This window comes from Lynx rufus, unplaced genomic scaffold (genome assembly GCF_022079265.1).
Source record: "Lynx rufus isolate CCGP_SWC_20201006 ecotype Redwood Valley unplaced genomic scaffold, mLynRuf1.p SCAF_6, whole genome shotgun sequence".
NCBI lineage: Eukaryota > Metazoa > Chordata > Mammalia > Carnivora > Felidae > Lynx > Lynx rufus.
The window spans coordinates 108,920,687-108,942,671 of NW_025814878.1; the positions used below are offsets into that span (position 1 = coordinate 108,920,687).

At 39.4% G+C, this 21,985-nt stretch overlaps 1 protein-coding gene across 2 annotated transcripts in view; it reads right to left on the reverse strand.

The window, feature by feature from the left end:
- Positions 1-21,985, reverse strand: part of DNAH8 (dynein axonemal heavy chain 8) — a 321,754-nt gene that overhangs the window by 113,278 nt on the left and 186,491 nt on the right. For both annotated transcript variants that reach the window (XM_047102369.1, XM_047102370.1), the window contains 7 exons: positions 19,349-19,502; positions 9,758-9,922; positions 8,197-8,423; positions 6,011-6,129; positions 4,106-4,209; positions 2,175-2,351; positions 55-222 (listed from right to left, as the gene is read on the reverse strand). In XM_047102369.1, coding sequence (XP_046958325.1) covers positions 55-222; positions 2,175-2,351; positions 4,106-4,209; positions 6,011-6,129; positions 8,197-8,423; positions 9,758-9,922; positions 19,349-19,502 — 1,114 coding nt within the window. The remainder of the gene's footprint in view (positions 1-54; positions 223-2,174; positions 2,352-4,105; positions 4,210-6,010; positions 6,130-8,196; positions 8,424-9,757; positions 9,923-19,348; positions 19,503-21,985) is intronic.

The window sequence follows — 21,985 nt, forward strand, 5'->3', positions numbered from 1 at the left end:
CTGGACTGGGGACACCTGATGAATCTCATTGGTCTTGCAAAGATTTTTACTTACTTTTAATGACTCTCCCCAGGATGGTTTGCAGCAAGGTTTTTCTGGATCCATAGTGACAGGGTCAATTTTCTTTTGAAATAGTAGCAGAACACAGTCCATGATTCTCATAATAAGATGCGGGGGCTTTGCAAGTTTCCTGACTGTGGCAATATCATTTGGTTTGATAGTCTGTATTTGGGATTAGGAAATCAACGTATTTTTTGTTGAACAGTATTAATAATCACACAGGAATCTAATGCTTTTAAATAACAAAAGTAGAAAACTTTAAAATGTATGTTCTCCCCATCCCCTGACCTTATCCCTTTAAGGGTTTATATCCCAAAATTTTTGCATAATGGCTCTTTCATTGTTATCTTGGGATTTCCGTTTGTTTTTATTCTTTTTTCTCCTGTTGCCCTCAAATAATTGCTGTAGAATATCCCTACCATTTATTACCCACCACCCCAGACCTCTGTGAGCAACATGCCTCATTGATGGGTAACATTTAGATAACTTGCATCTTCAAAGCACATACTCTATGTGTGGATATTAAAAAAGAGAAGGAAGGCTCTGAATATCAGAAACCTAACCTTCAGTCTTTGTTCTAAAGGCTGCCCTATCTATCCAAGGGGAAGAAATTCAAAGGAGAAAAGAGAAGTTATTATAACATATGGCTTATAAAAATACTTTTCAAAGTTTCTATCTGTGAGCTGGATTTAAAATATTACCTGATATTCAAGGCAAGAAGGATTGGAACATAACATGACCAATAAAATCGCCTAAGAATCATTTGTTCAGTGATTTCTCTGTCTTGTAGGTTACTGTAGGATTCTTAAAGGGAGTGGGGGGTCGAGAATGTGTCCTGATCTTTGCCACAATTTTATTAAATGATTATCATAAATCTATTCATTCAACAAATACAGGCATTCTCCCATTTAAACAGAAAGAAAGAAAGAAAGAAAGATAACCTTGTCCTCATAATCTTTGGAGGAAAAGAAAGAAAGTATAATCACCCTAAACTAGGATTATCATCGTGATAGAAGCAGAGAGGTGACAGGAAAAACAAAGGAGAGCCAGAAGAGTCGAACACTTTCTAGAAGGGATGAGCCTCGTCCTGGAGAATGCCTCTTATTAGGCAATGTAAGTTAGGAAAAGCATTTCTGGCAGAGAAAGAGACATTTAAACAGACCACGATTCTTCCAGAAGCCTACGGATGTTTCTGCATGGCTGGACCATACCGTGTATAGACAAAGAATGACAGAAGAATGCAAGGGGTAGACAGAAGCCAGATTATCAGTACCAACAGCAGCACTGATATTTACTCAGTACTTTCTATGTGCCCAGCAAACTGTATTCATTACCTTTAATGTTTAAATTGATCCTTCAAGGAATTATAATCGCCATGGAGACACAAAAAAGTAAAGTAAATTTACGCCAGGTCATGTATTTAAGAAGTGGTGGTCGCAAGAGACAACTGCATGTTGCCTCACAGATGTGGATGGCTAGCTGGGGACCTTATCCCAACAGCCACTGGAACCCACAAGAAGATTTTGTTTTAATTTTTTTAATGTTTATTTATTTTTGAGAAAGAGAGAGAGCACGAGCGGGGGGGTGGGGGTCGGGGGTCAGAGAGGGAGACACAGAATCCAAAGCAGGCTCCAGACTCTGAGCTGTCAGCACAGAGCCTGACATGGGGCTTGCAATCATGAACTGCGAGATCATGACCTAGCTGAAGTCAGATGTTTAACCGACTGAGCCACCCAGGTGCTCCCACAAGAAGATTTTTAAAGGGCAAGTAATATAATCTGGAGGGGATGCTTTGGAGGAACTGAGGAGGCTCTCTATATAATCTGAATCCCTTATGCTATTGCTTAGGCCGTTAATCACCATTATTTCTCAGATCTCATGGAAGGCTGATTTACGGAACGAAAATAGTAAGTTATAGGGGCTGAAGACTTAAAAAAAATGAGAACTTAGAAAATTGAACCAGCAGAAACATTTGTCTTCAGACTCAGAGATTATAAAGCACATAAGAATTCAATTCAGTTTTCAGATTCTAGAAGTCCTGCAGTGAATTTCACAGAATGAAACCTGGTTCTGGCTGGGACTTGTGCTGAGAGCGGGTCACAGCACACACTCACGTTCAAGGCCGCCTCTGCTTCTTCCAGGGCCGGTCTAGCTGCCTCCAGCTTGGTCTCAGCTTTTACTTTTTCACTATCAATTTCATCCACGATTTTTTGGGCTTTGTCTTTCACCTCCTGCACTTCATTTTTGACTTTGGCTGAAGCCTGAGCACTTACTGTGACTTCTGCTAACACCTGTTAAATCGAGGGAACACATGAGGGCAAATAGGTATCTCCTGAGCAAAATTTACAGATTCGAGGAGTGGAAGAACATTTATTTGATACAATATAAAACACAAATAAAAGCAAATTGATTCCCTACATATATTTTATATATATTCTTTAATTTATGCTTTAAGGTGTATTACAGTAACTCCTTTAAATGGTCCCTTGCAGTCTTCTCCTAAGGCTTACAAACATAGAAATAAGGGGCGCTGGGGTGGCTCAGTTAGTTGAGTGTGTGGCTCTTCATTTTGGCTCAGGTCATGATCTCAGGGTCGTGGGACACACAGTTACTTTATGGACACAGGTCCATACCCTGTGTCAGCTCTGCACTGGGTATGGAGTCTGCTTAAGATTCTCTCTCTCCCTCTGCCCCTCTCCCCTGCTCGCTCTCTCTCTCTCCCTCTTTCTCTCAATGTATATTTTTATATATGTATATTTTTATATCTATAGGCTATATACATAAACATTTTAAGCTTTCAGGAAAATGGTATTCCCACTGTATGTAATTTCTAGAAAATTAACACAATTCAAATATAGATGATGGAATAAGGTCAGAAACCATATTAATGCCCATGTAAAAAACATAAAATAGCTCATGTTTGTTGAGCACCTACAATATGACAGGACTATGCTAAAACCCTGTCCTATGCTATCTCTCTTACTTCAGTAACTGGCTAAGGGTTAAGATTTAAGTATCTACTCTTAACCAACTCAGTGAGTGGAAGCTGAAAGCAGTCACAGGCTGGTAGGGTCACAGATGAAGGAGCAGCAATCATATTTCCCTATCAACTTGAGAGGAGTATCTTTTTTTTTTTTTTTTTAATTTTTTTTATTTATTTTTTGGGACAGAGAGAGACAGAGCATGAACAGGGGAGGGGCAGAGAGAGAGGGAGACACAGAATCGGAAACAGGCTCCAGGCTCCGAGCCATCAGCCCAGAGCCTGACGCGGGGCTCGAACTCACGGACTGCGAGATCGTGACCTGGCTGAAGTCGGACGCTTAACCGACTGCGCCACCCAGGCGCCCCTCTTTTTTTTTTTTTAACTCCACCAACAATTCCTATTAGCTTTTCCCTCCTTGACACAAACTTTAGATGAGACCTGGGCCATCCTAGAAACTTAGAGCATGAGAGGACCTTAAAGAGAAGACTTAACTTAAATATAAGTTATAATCAAGCAAAAATTTTATATAAAAATTATATAAACAAATTTCTATGCATTTATAAAAATTTATAAAAATTTTTATAAAAATTATATAAAGAGAGACAGAGCCAGAGAAGAAAGAATAGTCAGGTGGAGGATATAATAATTTAGGTGTGCCTTGGTGGAAGTTAAACAAAAATATGTAATGGTCTTTGTGAACATTATCTCACGAGAAATAGCCTACAGGTTGGGGCACCTGGGTGGCTCAGTTGGTTAAGCATCCAATTTCAGCTCAGGCCTTGATCTCATGGTTCATGGGTTCAAGCCCCAGCATCGGGCTCTGGGCTGACAGCTCGGAGCCCGGAGCCTGCTTCGGATTCTGTGTCTCCGTCTCTCTCTGCCCCTCGCCTACTTGTGGGCTGTCTCTCAAAAATACATAAACATTAAAAAAAAATTTTTTTTAAGAAAAGAAATAGTCTATGGGTTTATATATTAACCATTTTTAATAACATTTTTAAATGATGCTTTTTAAAATATGGAATAATATTCTTCATCACTAGTTATAAAGTAAATGCCACTCACTTCATCTGCTTTTACGGAAGCCACTGCCAGCTCCTTCTCCTTTACCGCAAGATCCTGAGAGAGCTTAGCAACAGATTCACTTGCCTCCATAAGCTTATCAAGACCTTTGCAAATACACACACATACACTTTTCCTTAGAATATGGACATCCCAAATATTTGTTCAATATTTACTATTTACAAGGCACTGTACCAGGATTATAACACAAGATAATTATTTATGGACAAATGCTTTAAAAAATACTCATATAGGGGTGCCTGGTGGCTCAGTTGGTTAAGCATCTGACTTCAGCTCAGGTCATGATCTCACGGTTTGTGAGCTCAAGCCCCGCGTCGGGCTCTGTGCTGACAGCTCAGAGCCTGGAGCCTACTTTGGGTTCTGTGTCCCCCTCTCTCTCCGTCCCACCCCTGCTTGTGCTCTGTCTCTGTCTTTCAAAAATGAATAAACATTAAAAAAAATTTTTTTAATATTCATATATTAGGAGCAACAATACTGACCAAATCTCTGAGAGTTTCAGCAGGGGGTGAAGAACACCGCCCAGCTAAATTGAAGGGAAAGTCACAATGCCATACTAAGATTACTTTAGTCAGGTAACTAACTTATTTGACAATTTAGTGCTGTCCTTGGCTTTGCAAACATCATTTTTAATGATGTAAATATCATTTTTTTTTGCCTTTGAAGCACATTGCAGCTGGAATGGCAAATGAGACAGCTAATATAGTCATCATTTTGTGGTTTTCTTTGCTCTGAAAATGAAACGAGCGGCTAAACCTTGTGCAGCTGGCTCCAAGGCTCTCAGTACCACAGAGCAAAAGAGCTGGTTAAGTGGACTTCTCACATTGCAACTGAGTTCTAGACGGTGGTGTGTTGGTAAGTGTTTAGTATCTGGGTCTCTTGGGGAGAGGGGGGAACACTCATTTGCATGTTTTCCAATTCCCATGGTGTAAATATTCCCACCATGGCTGATTTTAAGCCACCAAGAGACTGTTAGTAGCACTCCATTTTATGTCTACCATACTGATAGAATAAAAATAATTAACCTCAAGAACATGAATAGCAGTAAAACAGAGTGAAAATAATTAAAATGTGATAAATTTTGAGCACACTTGCCTTCTTAAAATATAACTTATTTAATTGTGAGTTTACATGTTTTGAATAAAGGCTGTGTTTAATGACTAGATCATAAAGTTCCTAAGAATTTAACTATCTCTCCAGAGCCAGTCCAGGTAGCTCCAGCTGACCACTGATTGTAGAGTATCCTATGGAGAGCCACAAGAAGGTGAACCATGAGAAAAACAGAGGACAGTTTCTTGCACAGTGTTTCTTTCCATCACTATAACTGCATAGACCTTGGAGTTTAGTTATGCTAGGGCACTACATTTTTTGCAGGAGGAGCGGGGGGAAGAAACCACTTCTTTTTGGCCTGTTTGGACCAAATGTTTTCTGGACATATAACTTGCTCCAATTTATAATTTTCCCGCTTATATTACATGTCCTGGACACAGACATCCATTGCTCAGGGAAACTCTCTCTTTTTGTTTTGATTTGTTTTTCCTTCTCCTTTGTTAGAAATCTGAGAAGCATTGACATGGCAAAGTTTATGCAAGTCAAGGCAAAGTGTAATGAAACCAAAAACTGAAGTTGTGGTCAGTTTCCAAGAATTGGCTTTCCAAGAACTGGTAGTTTCTCTACCTGCAGGCAGGGGTTCAGTGACTATGAGGACGCCCAGCCCGACGGTGTGGATCCAGTTGAAAGGGCCAGGAGAAAATGGTTTGAGAGAAAAAATTGGCCCCGTCTGTTTGGATTTTCTTCTGCCTGGAGCTTCTTAATGGTAAATGACCCTAACAGGCATCTATATATATAGATTTCTATGAAAAAGTCCTTAAAAGATTCCATTCTGCTTACCAATATTCATACGTTCAGCTTGTTCATTGATAAATTTCACCTTTTCAGCATAAATGTTTTTATAACCATTTATAAAGGAGAGATAAGACTTGGGAGTCACGTGAGCTCTTCGGCGGTATCTGAAAGTAGAACATGACAATGATCTTCGTCTCTGTCATTCTGATGTATTCCTATAAAGCATCCTACAGATGCGCTTCCCACTGTGGAATCAGTGTAATTCTGAAGGGTGATTCACTAGTAGGAGGGGAGGAATTGTGAATGGCTTCCCTAGAGGTGAGGTGGAAAGGACACTAAATATCTGATGTTTTGACCCTTTAGGGGGTCTTTGACTTGACCCTTACCCCACTCTGGGCTTCTGTTTCTTCATCTGGAAAACTGAGAAAAGAATCACTGCCCCACACCTACCAGCATTTTGTGAATTTTATATATATTATATAATATATATATATATATATATATATATATATATATATATATATATGGCATCTGTAAATACACCTTGTAAACTTTAAGATTCTATACAAACATTAGGGGTAAATGGTTGAAAGGAATTTGTGCTATGATCTGTTTTCATTCAACTGATATTTGCTAAACACTTCTTCACTGTTAAAAACTAGCTGGGTGGGCCTACAAATGTGAAAACCAGTGTCTCCCCAGATTGACCAGATCATCGTTGAAATCAAGGCAGCCACACTTGACTCAAATATTCAACTCACTATGGCTTTACTATAGTAATTCTATTTAACAGTAGACATAAATAAAAGGAATAATTTTATAGAGGAGAAGCTTGAGTCAAAGAAGAGCTCCTCACATACTATAAAATCATTTTACCTTTTATATTAATTTTTTCATTTTTGGAGTTCCAAAGATTTTTAACACTAAAAAAAATTTTAAGGACTGGACATATAAGTGACTAGCATTTAAGCATTTTATAAATATCACATTCAGAAAAAACTTCTACAGTCAGAGAGGATATGAAAATTTTGGACAATACACCAAATTTTGCAAAAATAAAGACACAGTCTTATTTTTGGAGCTGTACAAAGGTAAACTTTCTCTCCACAGATGACAGTAACCAGCAGTGTTCAAGTTAAATGGAAGGAAACTCTTCCTAACCGTATGAATTAATAGCCATGGATTCACCAAGAGGATCTGGGAGATTATATAGAACTTGTTAAGGGGGTGGGGATCCTGGGTCTAGTTTTAAGTAAAGAAAAGGGTCCAAGATAAACATACTTGTGTGAGATAGGGACCCCCTGGAAAATCCATGAAACTGTTAGCCAGACTCTCTATGTAGGAAAATTCTTCTGGCAGGTTTAGCACCCCCAGAAGCCTGAAGATCACGTTGGCCCACCTTTACTCACATCTGTCAAATGTACACAGTGACTATCATGCTTTGGGAGGGCGAAAAAGTTGTATTTTTGAACTGTTGATGACAGCTTTCACATGTGAACACCATTGCTATTTTTAGCAAACAGTCAACTAAAATTATTTGGTGTGAACACATTGATAAGATTAAGAGATGCAAGGGTGCCTGGGTGGCTCAGATGGTTGACCCTCTCTGACTCTTGATTTTGGCTCAGGTCATGATCTCATGGTTTGTGGGACCGAGCCCCGTGTTGGGTTCTGCAGGCTATGGAGCCTGCTCGGGATTCTCTCTCTCCCTTTCTCTCTGCACCCCCCCCCCCCAGCTCTCACTCTTGCTCTCTCGCTCTCAAAATAAATAAATAAACTTAAGAAAAAAGGCTAAGAGATGCAAACACAAAACCTAAATATCCCCTAACATAAGGCAATAGTGAAACTTTAAAACAGTGTACTTCTTTAATCAGAATAAATAATGCATGTAAATAATAAACTAATTTTAAATAGTTTGTAATGAATTGGTTAAGTCATTTTCAAAAAAAAAAAAAGCAAATGAAATAGAGTGATTCATTAAGCATCTGTTACTTTGAGGCCTGGAGAGAAAGTGATACTTAAGTACGGACACTAGTTAATTTTTAAGTCTCATTTATTTATCATTATTTCAATGCATAATCACTAGAAAATCAAAGCAAGAACAAAATCTAACTGCATCTGGGACTCTACACTCAATCAATATAAAGAGCCTTTTAGTGGCTGCTGCACTGAATTTCTCTTTGGAGTGAACTCTGGTTTTGCAGCTAACACGCTCAGGAAAAGTCACTCACCTTTGGAAATAACTTTCACAGCTCTCGGAAACCATGTCATGGAAGAGGCCCATTGTTTCTACAACTTGTCTTTTAGTGTCACTGGAGCAGACAATACCGTAGCCTGAGAGGAAATAGGAGGCCACAGCAATCAAAGCCTCCTTTGGCCAGCGACTAAACCAGTCCATGGTGCAACCTGATATCAAGCCAGGAAATTTCAAAGAACGGGCACGGAACTTCTCACCAACCTATTGACAGCAAAGATGGAAAGCATTAGACACACAAAGGGATTATAATAAATTGTCTAGAGAGAGACTTAGGCACTGTACTGGGCCAACAGTGTGATATTTAAAAAAAAATCCTGGGGGCAGGGCCAGGGTGCCTTGGTGGCTCAGTCGGTTAAGCGTCCGACTTCAGCTCAGGTCATGATCTCACAGTTTGTGGGTTCGAGCCCCATATCAGGCTCTGTGCTGACAGCTCGGAGCCTGGAACCTGCTTGGATTCTGTGTCTCCCTCTCTCCCTGCCTCTCCCTCACTTACACTCTCTTTCTGTCTCTCTCAAAAATAAACATTTTTTTTTTAAATCTTGGGCTGCATTAATAAATTGTCCAGATGAAGGGAGGTAATATTTCTACACTCTTCCCTGTCCTAAGACTACATCTGCATTATTGGTTTTGATCCTAAGAGCTACCTTTAAGAGGAAAGTGATAAACTGGAACTCTTGCAGAGAGAGATGACCAGGACAGTGAAAGTCCTGGACACTAGGACAAGTGAGAATAGTGGAAGGGGTGGGAGGTGTTTGGTCTACAAAAGAAACAACTAAGCGAATCTGCAAAGACTTTCTCTAAATATCTGAGGAGCTGAAGCAGGGGATGAGGTTCATTTTACAGGCCAGAAACAGAATCACAGGGGAAAAAACAGAAAGACAAAATCCAATTCATTCTAAAGAAGACCTCTCTGGCAATTAGACTAAAAATTAAGCAGGTTGGATTGTGAGTTAGTGAGACCCATAGAGCAGAGCTGACCAACAGGACTTTCTGTGACTCTGGAAATGTTCTACGTATGCGCTTTCCAGTATGGTGGCCACATGCCACATGTAGCTACTGAGCATTTGAAATGGAGCTAGTGGGACTGAGGAACTGAATTTTTATTTTACTTCATTTTAACTAGTCAAAATGTAAATGGCCATACATGTCTAACGGCTACTATACTGGACAGTACAGAGAGCTAGAGACAGTCAAACCTACATCAGGGACATTCTAGATGGTATGTCTGTATTGGAGGAAGAACTGGACAAGATTACATCACCAAATCCCTTAACAATTTGAATAATCTATATCTCTAGGCAATTAATGAAAGCTGTAGGCTATGAAATAATTTCTTATAAAAATGAATTATTTTAAATTATTACACTTTGGTAGGAGATTGCCTCTGGTGGAGATTGGTGGTAATGAAGTGTTAATTTCAATTCAATGTAACAAATGTTAGTTTCCCGGGAATCATTTCATCACCGAAGGTGAATATTAAGTACATTTCAGTAAGTAACTCCTCCCACATAAATACAAATTAAGTAACAACTCACTGGAGAAAAGCAGAGAACAACATGCAAGTTCTTCCTTGATCTTGAAATGAAGTATTCATACAGATTATCAAAGGTAGGAGGGTGGCGAGGCAGCTCTTTTTTCATTACCGATATCAGACCTTGGGTGATTTCATCCATCTCATCTCGCGCAAACAGATTGGAGATCTTGGAGAAACAGACAAGAAAGTGTTCTGTTTTTTACAGGTTCCCCACACCAATTCACTGCCAGAATCTGGTCCTTTTTTCCCCCCAATGTGTCATCTTTTTTCATATTTTCTTTCTGCATCTCCACAGTCAAAATCCTCCATTTGCCAGAGATGACCAAGAATACTACTTTTTATTGAGCAGTTTAATCAGGAGAAAATGTTGTTTCCCTTGGCTCAAATAGCTATCACCAAAAATGTATCTGCCATTCCAGTCATCTCTTTAAAATGTCCAGTGACACTCTTTACTCTCTGATTCTCTGACACAATTCTGGGTCTGAAGTAATTTTTTTTTTATTTTACTGTTTGTGTATTTTTTTAATCAAGGTATAATTGATACACAATATTATATTAGTTTCAGGTTATTCAACATTTACATACTTTGCGTAATAATCACTACAATAAGTCTGGTTACCATCTGTCACCATACAAAGGTACACAATGTTATTGACTATATTCCCGACACTATATATTACATCCCCATGACTTCTTTATTTTATAACTGGAAGTTTGTACTTCTTGATCCCCTTTACCTGTCTTCCCCACCCCCACCCCAGCAAGTCCCCCTCCCTCTGTCAACCACCAATCTGTTCTCTGTTATCTATGAGTCTGGGTTTTGTTTTGTTTTTTATATATCACATATAAGTAAAATCATGCAGCATTTTCTTTCTCTGTCTGACTTATTTCACCTAGCATACTACTCTCAACATCCACCCATGTGTTCACAAATGGCAAGATTGCATTTTTTGTTGTGTCTGAGTAGTATCCCTTTGTGTGTGTCTGTGTGCGTGTGCGTGTGCGTGCACGTGTGTGTATACATACATACCACATCTTCTTTATGCATTCATCCATTAATGGATACTTGGGTTGTTTCCATATTTTGGCTATTGTAAATAATGCTGCAATGAGCATAAGGGTGCATATATCTATTTGAATTAGTGTTTTCATTTCCTTCAGATAGATAGTGGAATTGCTGGGTCACAAAGCAGTTCTATTTTTAACTTTTTGGGATCCTCCCTACTGTTTTCCAAGTGGCTGCACCAGTTTACATTCCCACCAACAGTGTATGAGGGTTCCCTTTTCTTCACATCCTTACCCAAACTTGTTATTTCTCATCTTTTGGATAATAGCCATTCTGACAGGTATGAGGTGCTATCTTGCAGTGGTTTTTATTTGCATTTCTCCAACAATGATGTTGACCATTTTTTCATTCATGTGCTTATTAGCCATCTGTACATCCTCTTTGGAAAAATCTATATTCAGATCCTCTGGCTGGAGGATTGTTTGGGTGTTGGTGTTGTTGTTGTTGTTGTTGTTATTGAGTTGTATGGGTTCTTTATATATTTTGAATATTAACCCATTATCAGATATACAACTTGCAAATATTTTCTCTCAGTCAGTAAGTTGCCTTTTAATTGTGTTGATTGTTTTATTCACTGTGAAGAGCATTTTAGTTTGAAGAAGTCCCGCTTGTTTATTTTTCCATTAGTTTCCCTTGCTTTTGGAGTCAAATCCATAAAATCATTGCTAAGACCAACTTCAGGGAGCTTACCACCTATATTTTCTTTTCGGAGTTTTATGGTTTTAGGTCTTAACAATTCAAGTCTTTAATCCATTTTGAGTTAAACTTTTATACATGGTACAAAGTAGTGCTACAGTTTCCTTCAGCCAGTTTTCCCAACACCATTTATTAAAGAGACTGTCCTTTCTGGATTGTATATTCATGGCTCCTTTGTCATAAATTGACCATATATGCATGGCTTTATTTCTGAGGCTCTCTATTCTGTTCTGCTGATCTATTTTTATGCTATTACTACACTGTTTTGATTACTATGGCTTTGTAGTATAGTTTAAAATCAGAGATCATGATTTATTCACCTTTGTTTTTTTTTTTTTTTCCAAGATTGTTTGGCTATTCAGGGTCTTTTGTGGTTCCATATAAATTTTAGAATTCTTTCTTCTAGATCTGTGAAAAATTACATTGCAGTTTTGATAGCTATTATACTGAATTTGTAGATGGCTTTGGATAGTATGGACATTTTAACAATATTAATCCTTCCATTCCATGAGAAGAAAATATCTTTCTATATATTTGTATCTTCTTCATTTCTTTTATCAATGTCTTATAGTTTTCAGTGTATAGGTCTTTCACCTCTCTGATCAAATTTACTCCTAGGTATTTTATTCTTTTTGATGCAGTTGTAAATGGCATGTTTTCTTAATTTTTCTTTCTGCTAGCTCTTTATTAGTATGTAGAAATGCAACCAATGTTTGTATATTATTCTTGTATCCTGAAACTTTACTGAATCTGTGTATTAGTTCTACAGTTTTTTGGTGGAGTCTTTAGGATTTTCTATATATGATATAATGTCATGTGCAAATACTGACAGTTTTACTTCTTCCTTTCCAATTTGGATGACTTTTATTTCTTTTTCTTGCCTGACAAAAAACTTCCTGTTAAGTATGATATTAGCTATGGATATGTAACCTGAGCCGAAGTTGGACACTTAACCGACTGAGCCACCCAGGCACCCCTGGTCTTTATTATTTTGAGGTACATTCTCGCTGTAGCCACCTTCTTGAGGTTTTAATCATAAATGGATGTTGAATTTTGTCAGATGCTTTTTTAAGCATCTATTGTGATGATCATACAATTTTTGTGTTTCGTTTTGTCAATGTGATGTATTATGTTGATTGATGTGGATTTTGAACCATTCTTGCATCTCTTGAGTAAATCCCACTTTATTATGGTATATGATCATTTTACCATATTGTTGAATTCAGTCTGCAAACATTTTACTGAGGATTTTTGCATCCGTGCTCATCATGGATATTGGTCTGTAATTTTCTTTTCTTGTGGTGTTTTTGTCTGGCTATGGTAAGTCTGTCCTTCTCAGATGAATTTGGAAGTGTTCCCGCCTCTTCAATTTTTTGGAAGGGTTGGAGAATAGCTATTAAATGTTCTTTCAATGTTTGGTAGAATTCACCAATGAAGCCTCTGGTCCTAGACTTTTGTTGGGAGGTTTTTGATTACTGATTTAACATCCTTACTAGTAATCAGTCTGTTTGGATTTCCTATTTCTTCATGATTTTGTCTTGTAAGTTTCTAGAAATGTACCTATTTCTTCTAGGTTGTCCAATTTGTTTGGTATCAGTTGTAACTACCTCTTTGATTCCTGATTTTATTTATTAGGGTTCTCTCTCTCTTTTTTTTCCTTGTTTAGTCTAGCGAAGGGCTTGTCCATTTTGCTTATCTTTTCGAAGAACCAGCTCTTAGCTTCACTGATCTTTTCTATTTTCTTTTTAGTTTCTATTTATTTCCACTCCGACTTTATTATTTCCTTACTTCTACTAACTTTGAGCTCCCCCTCCACCATTTCTAGTTCCTTTAGGTGTAAAGTTAAATTGTCTATTTAAGATTTCTCTTATTTCTTGAGGTAGGTTTGTATTATTATGAACTTCCCTTTAAAAAACATTTTTACTGCAGTGCATAAATTTTGGTGTGTTGTATATCTGTTTTCCTTTGTCTCTAGTCTTTTTTTTAATTTCTCCTTTGATTTCTTCTATGATCCAGTAATTATTCAGTAACATGTTGTTTAATCTCTATTTACTGTCTTTCCAGTTTTCTTCTTATAACTGATTTCTACTATCATACAATTATGGTCTGAAAACATACTTCATATGATTTCAGTCTTCTAGAATTTATTAAGACTTGTTTTGTGGCCTAACCTATTATCTATCCTGGAGAATGTTCCACGTGCACTTAAGAAGAGTGTTTTCTGCTGTTTTGGGATGGAATGTCCTATATCTATTAAATCCACATGGTCTAGTGTATTGTTTAGGCTGATGTTTCCTTACTGGTGTTCAATCTGAATGATCTATCCATTGATGTTAAGTGGGGTGTTAAAGTCCCCTATTTTTATTGTATTGCTGTCAATTTCTCCTTTTAGGCATGTTAATATTTGTTTAATATATTTTGGTGCTCCTATGTTGTTCACATACATATGACACATACATAGATGTCACATCCTCTTACTGGGTTGACTCTTATCATTATGTAGTGCCTTCTTTGTCTTTTGTTATGATCTGTTTTAAAGTCTATTCTGTCCTGGGGCACCTGGGTGGCTCAGTCGGTTAAGCATTTGACTTCAGCTCAGGTCATGATCTCACAGTTCATGAGTTCGAGCCCCACATCGGGCTCTGTGATGACCACTCACAGAGTGAGCCAGCTTCGGATTCTGTGTCTCCCTCTTCCTCTGCCCCTCCCCCACTCACATTTTTCTCTCTCTCTCTCTCTCTCAAAAATAAACATTAAAAAAATTTTTTTAAAGAAGGGTTTAAGGACTGTTCTGTCTGATCTGAACTATACCAGCTTTCTTTTCACTTCCATTTGAATAGAATTATCTTTTTCCATCCCTTCACTGTCAGTCTGTGTCCTTAACTTCTGAATTGGGTTTCTTGTAGGTAGCATATAGATGGGTCTTTAAAAAAAAAAAAAAACCATTCAGCCACTCCATGTCTTTAGTTAGATAATTTAGTCCACTTACATTTAAAGTCGTTTTTGATAGATATGTACTTATTGCCATTTTGTTAATTGTTTTCTGGCTGCTTTTGTGGTTCCCCTCTGTTCCTTTCTTCTTCTCTTTCTCTCATCCCTTGTGGTTTGATTACTTTCTTCAGTGTTAGGTTCAGATTCCTTGCTCAGTTTCTTTTGAATGTTTACTGTAAGTTTTTACTTTGTTGTTACTGTGAGGTTCATTGTATCATTTCATTATATAATAGTCTCTGTTAACTTGATAGAAACTTAAACTTGAACACATTCCAAAATTCTAGTTTTACTACCTCCCCCCATATTTAATGTTTTTGATGTCACCTTTTGTATCTTTTTATATCCCTTAACTGATTATTATAGTTTTAGCTAATTTCATTACCTTTACCTTTACTACCTTCATAGTAGTTTCGTAAGTGACTAACCCAACTCCTCTACTATGTATTTACCTTTTCCAGTAAGATTTTTATTTTTGTATGCTTCCTGGCTATTCCTTAGTGCCATTTCTTTTCAGCTTAAAGAAGTCCCTCTCACATTTCTTATAAAGCTTGTTTAGTAGAGATGAGTTTGTTTAGCTTTTACTAACCTGAAAATCTGTTTATCTCTTTTTCAATTCTGAATAGTAACCTTGCTGAATAGAGTATTCATGGTGGGAAATTTTTTTCTCTCCTTTAAGCACCTTAAATACACTGTGCCACTCACTTCTGGCCTGTAACGTTTCTGCTGGGAACTCAGCTGGTAACTTTATGTATGTATGCATGTAACAATTTGTTTTTTCTCTTGTTACTTGTAAGATTCTCTATATCTTTAACCTTTTATATTATGTCCTGATGTGAATATCTTTGGGTTCATCTTATTTGGAACTCTTGGCTTCCTGGCCCTGGATGTCTGTTTCCTTCTCCAGGTTAGGGAAGTTTTCAGCCATTCTTTCTTCAAATAAATTTTCTCCCCCTTTTTCTTTCTCTTCTCCATTGGGCCCCCTATAATTCACATATTATTCCATTTGATGCCCCATATGTCCCTTAAGTTATCTTCATTATTATTTTCTCTTTTTGATGCTCTGTCTGGGTGATTTGCATTGCTTTGTCTTCCAGCTCACTGATCTGTTCTTCTGCTTCTTCCAGTTTGCTGTTGAACCCCTTTAGTGTATTTTTTCAGTTCAGTTATTGTTTTGTGCCAGTTTTGCACTTTACACCTACCCTGCTTGCACGGGTGAGCAGGCTTGAACAAGGTACCCTCCTGTCACCTTGCTAAGACAGGTAGGGGTGAGTGAGTGATCACAGTACTATCCTGCCGCCTTGTTGAAGTTGGAGAGCATGGGTGGTGACTTCTGTTTGGTACTTTCTTATGTCGTCTATATCTTAAAGTTCTCACTGTGTTCATCCATTCTTCTCATGAGGCCAGTGAACATCTTTATGACCATTACTTTGAACACTTTACCAGGTAGGTTACTCATCCTCATATCATTAAGGTATTTTTCTGAGATACTTTCATTTATAACATACTTCTCTGCTTCTTCATTTTGCTTGGCTCTCTGTGTTTGTTTCTATGAGGCAAAAGAGATATTCCTCCCAGTCTTGAAGCAGTGGCCTTCTGTAGGTGATGGACCTTCTCATTCAACTTTGCCCTAGCTCTTGGTTGTCTCACAAAAGTTTCTTATTATCTAAACCACTGCTTTATTGTTGATATGTCCTTCTTGAGGGTATACCAAGACCAGTCAGTGTTCCAAGGGGGGAGGAATCTCATTTTTTTTTTTTTTAATTTTTTTTTTCAACGTTTACTTATTTTTGGGACAGAGAGAGACAGAGCATGAACGGGGGAGGGGCAGAGAGAGAGGGAGACACAGAATCAGAAACAGGCTCCAGGCTCTGAGCCATCAGCCCAGAGCCCGACGCGGGGCTCGAACTCACGGACCGCGAGATCGTGACCTGGCCGAAGTCGGACGCTTAACCGACTGCGCCACCCAGGCGCCCCGGAGGAATCTCATTTAGCACCTGGTTTCAGGCTGATTAGAAGCTAGGCCCTCAGGCAGCAGCTTTTAAAGGATGCAAATACAGGGGCACCTGGGTGGCTCAGTCGGTTAAGCGTCCGGCTTCCGCTCAGGTCGTGATCTCGCGGTTTGTGAGTTCGAGCCCCGCGTCAGCTCTGTGCTGACAGCTCAGAGCCTGGAGTCTGCTTGGGATTCTGTGTCTCCCTCTCTCTCTGCCCCTCCCCCGCTCATGCTCTGCCTCTCTGGCTCTCAAAAATAAATAAACATTAAAAAAAATTTTTTTTTAAATAAAGGATGCAAATACAGGCAGTCCTGTAGGGCCACAACCATAATCCCTGCTGGCCTCCAGACCAGAAGGTCTCTCTAGATTGAAAAAATTGGGGCTCCAGACAAACATATAAGCTCCTTTCTGGGAGGTCTCATTGAGCTCTAGCAAGGCCAAGGGGTTGTGCAAGGATGGTGTCTTTTGCTTACTTACATTCCCTGCCAGTGTCTCCTCAGCCTCTAGCTGTGTGGGAAAGCTAAAGCCTGTCCAGCTGATGGAAGCTCCAGGCTAATAGGCCTTTTTCACAGGAAGACCGGGGTTGTGTTTCAGTCTGCTGTCTGTGCAGTGTCCTGGTTGTGGCGGCCTGCCAGGAACTGTCTTTCCAATGTTACGTTCCCAGAGAGCTCAGAAAAGCCCGTCCCCTTGGCCACCAGCATCAGGAAATCAAGGGGCATCCCCATGTGGATCGCCTGTGCTTGTTGGCTTTAACTAGGCAGCTGGAGAGTGTAGAAGAGGCGCACACTTGCTGGCTTCAGAAAGACAGTAGGAAAATGTTTTGACTACATGCTCCCATGGGCTTCAGGACTGCAGTTAGTGAGTGCCTTGTCTGAGTGTGTGCACCAGCTTTAGACTGGGTGGGAGAATATTTCAACCATTTGCACTTGCCAGCCCCATCCAGGGAGTGATGGAGTGACCACAACTGCCCATGTTTGTGGACCTTACCTAGGGAACAGGTGAATGCTGCATCCATTGCTCATCTACTCCAGCCAGAGAGCAGAGGAGTGGCACAACCACCCATGTTCTCCAACTTCGAAAAGCCAGCAGGATAGTATCGTGACCACCCACTCACCCCTACCTGTCTTAGCAAGGTGGCAGGAGGGTGCCTTGTCCAAGTCTGCTCACCTGTGCAAGCAGGGCAGGTAGAAAGTGCAAAACTGGCATCTGCCAGCAACTTCATCGCTGGGGATACTTTTCAACTGTCTCCTGCCTCTCCAGTGGATACTTTAAGATTAGCTAATGAACCTCCTTCACATATAATCCAGGCATTGTTTAAACTGCTGGTGTTTTTTGTTTGTTTGTTTGTTTGTTTGTTTGTTTGTTTGCTGGGTCTCAGGATGAGACTATCTGGGAGTCCCTTAAAAGGAGAACCTCAGTTTCCTATAGCACATTGAGTCCCTTGGATGTCAGCCCTCTTGGTTTTCTTGCCTCCTCCTCCTTCTTCTTCTTCTTCCTCTTCCTCTTCTTCTTCTTCTAACCCCATTGGTTTTCTAAGCCATAGGTTTTGGGGGCTTGTCTCTCTGGTGTATAGCCCAGGGGTTGGGGTGCCTGATGTGAGGCACCAGCCCTTCACTGGTCCAGGAGAAGCTCCATATTTGTGAGATCCCTCCCTATTGCATGTTGCCATACTGAGGGTGATATTTTTGGCAAGACTATGTCTCTGCCCCTCCTACCTGTCTTGATGTGGTCTTTTTATCCTTTGTTGTGCTTATCTGGTTTTCAGATCTTTTTCAGAGGGAAATAACCCATATGTAGCTGCAGATTTGGTGCCTCCATGGGAGGAAGTGAACTCAGGATCTTCCTATGCCACCATCTTGCAGAAGTCCTCTCTCCAAGGTACTTAAGTAGCTTATGCAGCCGCAAGCATCGATGGACACCATGGCGCAGGGAAGAGTTGACACCGTGGGCCTGATTTTGAGAAGAGTGCGCTTGCAGGGCTAGCACTTGGCCAGCATCTGGGACCTTGGGTTTAGAACGTCTCCTCCATTACTAATCGATAAGGTTGTTCTGTGCCTGGACTATTTACACAAACGTTGTGATAGATGGTGAACATGTGCTCTCCTTCTGGGAGTCTGCAATTCTGGCAGTTGTGTCTAGGCAGGGAGTGATGGCCAGACCAGCCCCCGATAAAACTGCTGACCTCTGAATCTCAAATAGGCTTCCCAGAACGGACACACAGTGCATGTGTTACCCATCTCACTGCTGGAGGTGAAGCACACTCTGTAGGGCCCGTTTGGTGAGAAATTAGGAAAGCTGCACATGGATTTCTCCAGACTCCACACGAGGTGTCTTTTTCTTTATTGATCTGGCCACGAATCCTTGCTGTGTTGCTGTAATAAATCTTAGACAAGAGTACAACTATATGCTGAGTCCCATGAGCCCTTCTAAGGAAGCACCAACCATGTGAGTGATCATGGAAGTGCTGATAAAGGTGGTGTCAGAAAAGGTGACACAAACATCTACTGAGAGCTGGCAGAATATTTTCATCTCTTTTATACTCCTGACTATTAGATACTTTGGTCCTTCTAAAATAAATTATAGGACCAAACTGAAGACTGATGAAATAGATACACAATCATATTTAAAATGGAACAAAGCACACACACACACACACAAAATCTGGACATGGGCAGCATTAATTCCACAGGAAGTTTTTTAAAAATCTACCAAATCTTGTACATTAATCATTTCTAAAACGAAAAATGTATGTTAAATGGCCTCACCTCTGAAGGGTTGCTACTTTTTCTATTCAAATATAATTTACATCTTTTAAACAAGAGCTTTCCTTTCTACTTTTGAGACCTACCTCCCCTGAAGATAGCAGGTTGTTAAGATATTCTAGAAATGCCTCATCTTTTATTTCATTGTCAGTAAAGATGAAGGTGATACCTTTTCCTTCAGCACCAGCAACTTTGTACAGACCTTTTAAGTCCTCTGTTAGATTATTCACATTATAAGACCTAAAAAGGGCGGTAGAATAATTAAAATAAAAAATATAGGTACAGTCATAATTTATTTCAAAACACAGTATAACCCATGGTAATTAGAGCATAATCTGTACCTGTTCCAAGAGATATTAAGTAATAATGTCTGATAAAAAAAACACAGAGATTAGAGTGAAATAGCTATATGTTACCATTCAAAACAAATATGTCTTATTTAACTTGAGGAGTGAGAAATGGGAATTCACCAGAAGTGACTCATGAAGAGCAATTGGAAATTCAGAAATGGATTTTTATTCTCTGCAAGGTGACGGTCTTCCACATCAGATTTTGGCAAAGTGAATATACGTATAATATCTGAAACTAAGCTGAAACTTGGATGAGTTGGATTGGGAAGAAAGTCAAGACAAATTATAAATAAAATTAGTGATAAATTATATATAGTGATAATGTGCACATCACATTAAGAGGCTAGAGGCACAGACAGCCTATAGAAGAAGATGCATTATGCGATGTGGTATAAATAATAGAAATGGTATAATTATGTAGTTACAGATTATGACAAGGAGAGCCTGGTCTTTGCTTTTCTGTTTACTCTGTTTCCTATGACATGTATATGCTACTGGAGGTGACATGATGTGCAGAAATAAAGCAGACATTTTCTGAAGTGTTGTGTATAAATCCTCATGAGTAAATTGATGACACAGACATTTTCACTCGAAGGAAGTGTACAGTGCAAGTAATAGGGAGTTCAAGTAAGCCAGAAAGACCACGGGCAGTGGAACCAGAGGGACCAGGGTTCAAATCCCCATTCTGCATCTTTAGAAATGTTCCTTCACATTTTTCAGCTCCTGTTTCCTCCTCTGCAAAATGAAGATAATACCTGTTTGTAAAGGCTGCTGTGAGCATTAGAGATGATTCAGCTAAGTGCACTTGAGTGAAAAAATAACCAGCAGAACCAGCTACCCCCTGTTCTGGGTGGCACTACAGGAAAACGTCTTGTAGACTTTGACAAAAGGAACCCCATCGAAAAGAGAACGTACATCCCTTTCAAAATAATTCCCAGGGGGGACATTCATTAAAAGGAGTCATTAGGGCAGAGCAATATTGCTTCCTGGTGTCGCCAGACCGAGGTGGTGGTCCAGAGCACGAGCCCTGGATTGGTTGACTGACCTATGAAAGGCACACATTACTGGGCCAGCCATTTGCTGTCTCTGAGAACCGGCTCACCCTGGGAGGGGCAGTCAGCAAGACTCCAGTGCCAGAATGTCAAGAAGACAGAAAACAGGAAAACTGCAGTTAGCGCTCTGGGAAACTGGGAGGACTGCATGTCTCATGCAGGAAAGCACCTGCTACTCAGACCCAGCCACCTGGGAACATCGGCACAGTGGTGCCAGAGCTTCCAACTGTTTCAACAGTCAGAAATCCATCTTCTGTGTGAAATCTCCCCAATTTCTTGAGGTTGACAAGTGATTTAATACAAGTTAATCTCTAGATATTTGATGTTTTGTTCTTTTAAGTGCTCTTGTAGTTTGTACCTTGGTAAATGTTTTACCTCTTTGGCAGCAGGGGGGTATGCGTGTGTAAGCTGTGAACCTAAAATGTATAAGGAAATACAAAAGGCCAAATATTCAAGACAACCTTGAAGAAGAATAGCAGGGTTGTTCAAGACGTATTAAAACTACACTAATTAAAACAGTAAAATTATTTACCCAAGGGATATAGGAGTGCTGATGCGTAGGGGCACTTGTACCCTAATGTTTATAGCAGCACTTTCAACAATAGCCAAATTATGGAAAGAGTCTAAATGTACATCAACTGACGAATGGATAAAGAAGATGTGGTTTATACATACAATGGAATACTACTTGGCAATGAGAAAGAATGAAATCTGGCCATTTGTAGCAACGTGGATGGAACTGGAGAGTGTTATGCTAAGTGAAATAAGTCAGGCAGAGAAAGACAGATACCATATGTTTTCACTCATAAGTGGATCTTGAGAAACTTAACAGAAGACCAGCGGGGAGGGGAAGGGGGAAAAAAAGTTACAGAGAGGGAAGGAGGCTAACCATAAGAGACTCTTAAATACTGAGAACAAACTGAGGGTTGATGGGGGGTGGGAGGGAGGGGAGCGTGGGTGATGGGTATTGAGGAGGGCACCTGTTGGGATGAGCACTGGGTGTTGTATGGAAACCAATTTGACAATAAATTATATTATAAATAAACAAACAAATAAATAAATAAATATTTGGTAGAATTAAAAAAAACAGTAATAGTGCAAAGATAGATAAATCAGTGGAATAGACTATAGTTACAGACACAATCAGTTGATTAATGGGAAAGAAATGACACTGTAATGTGTCAGGAAAAACATGACCTTTTCAATAATGGAGTTGAAATGATTGGATATCTATATTGAAAAATATAATCTTGGGTGCCTGGGTGGCTCAGTCAGTTAAGCGTCCAACTTTGGCTCAGGTCATGATCTCACCATTCATGGG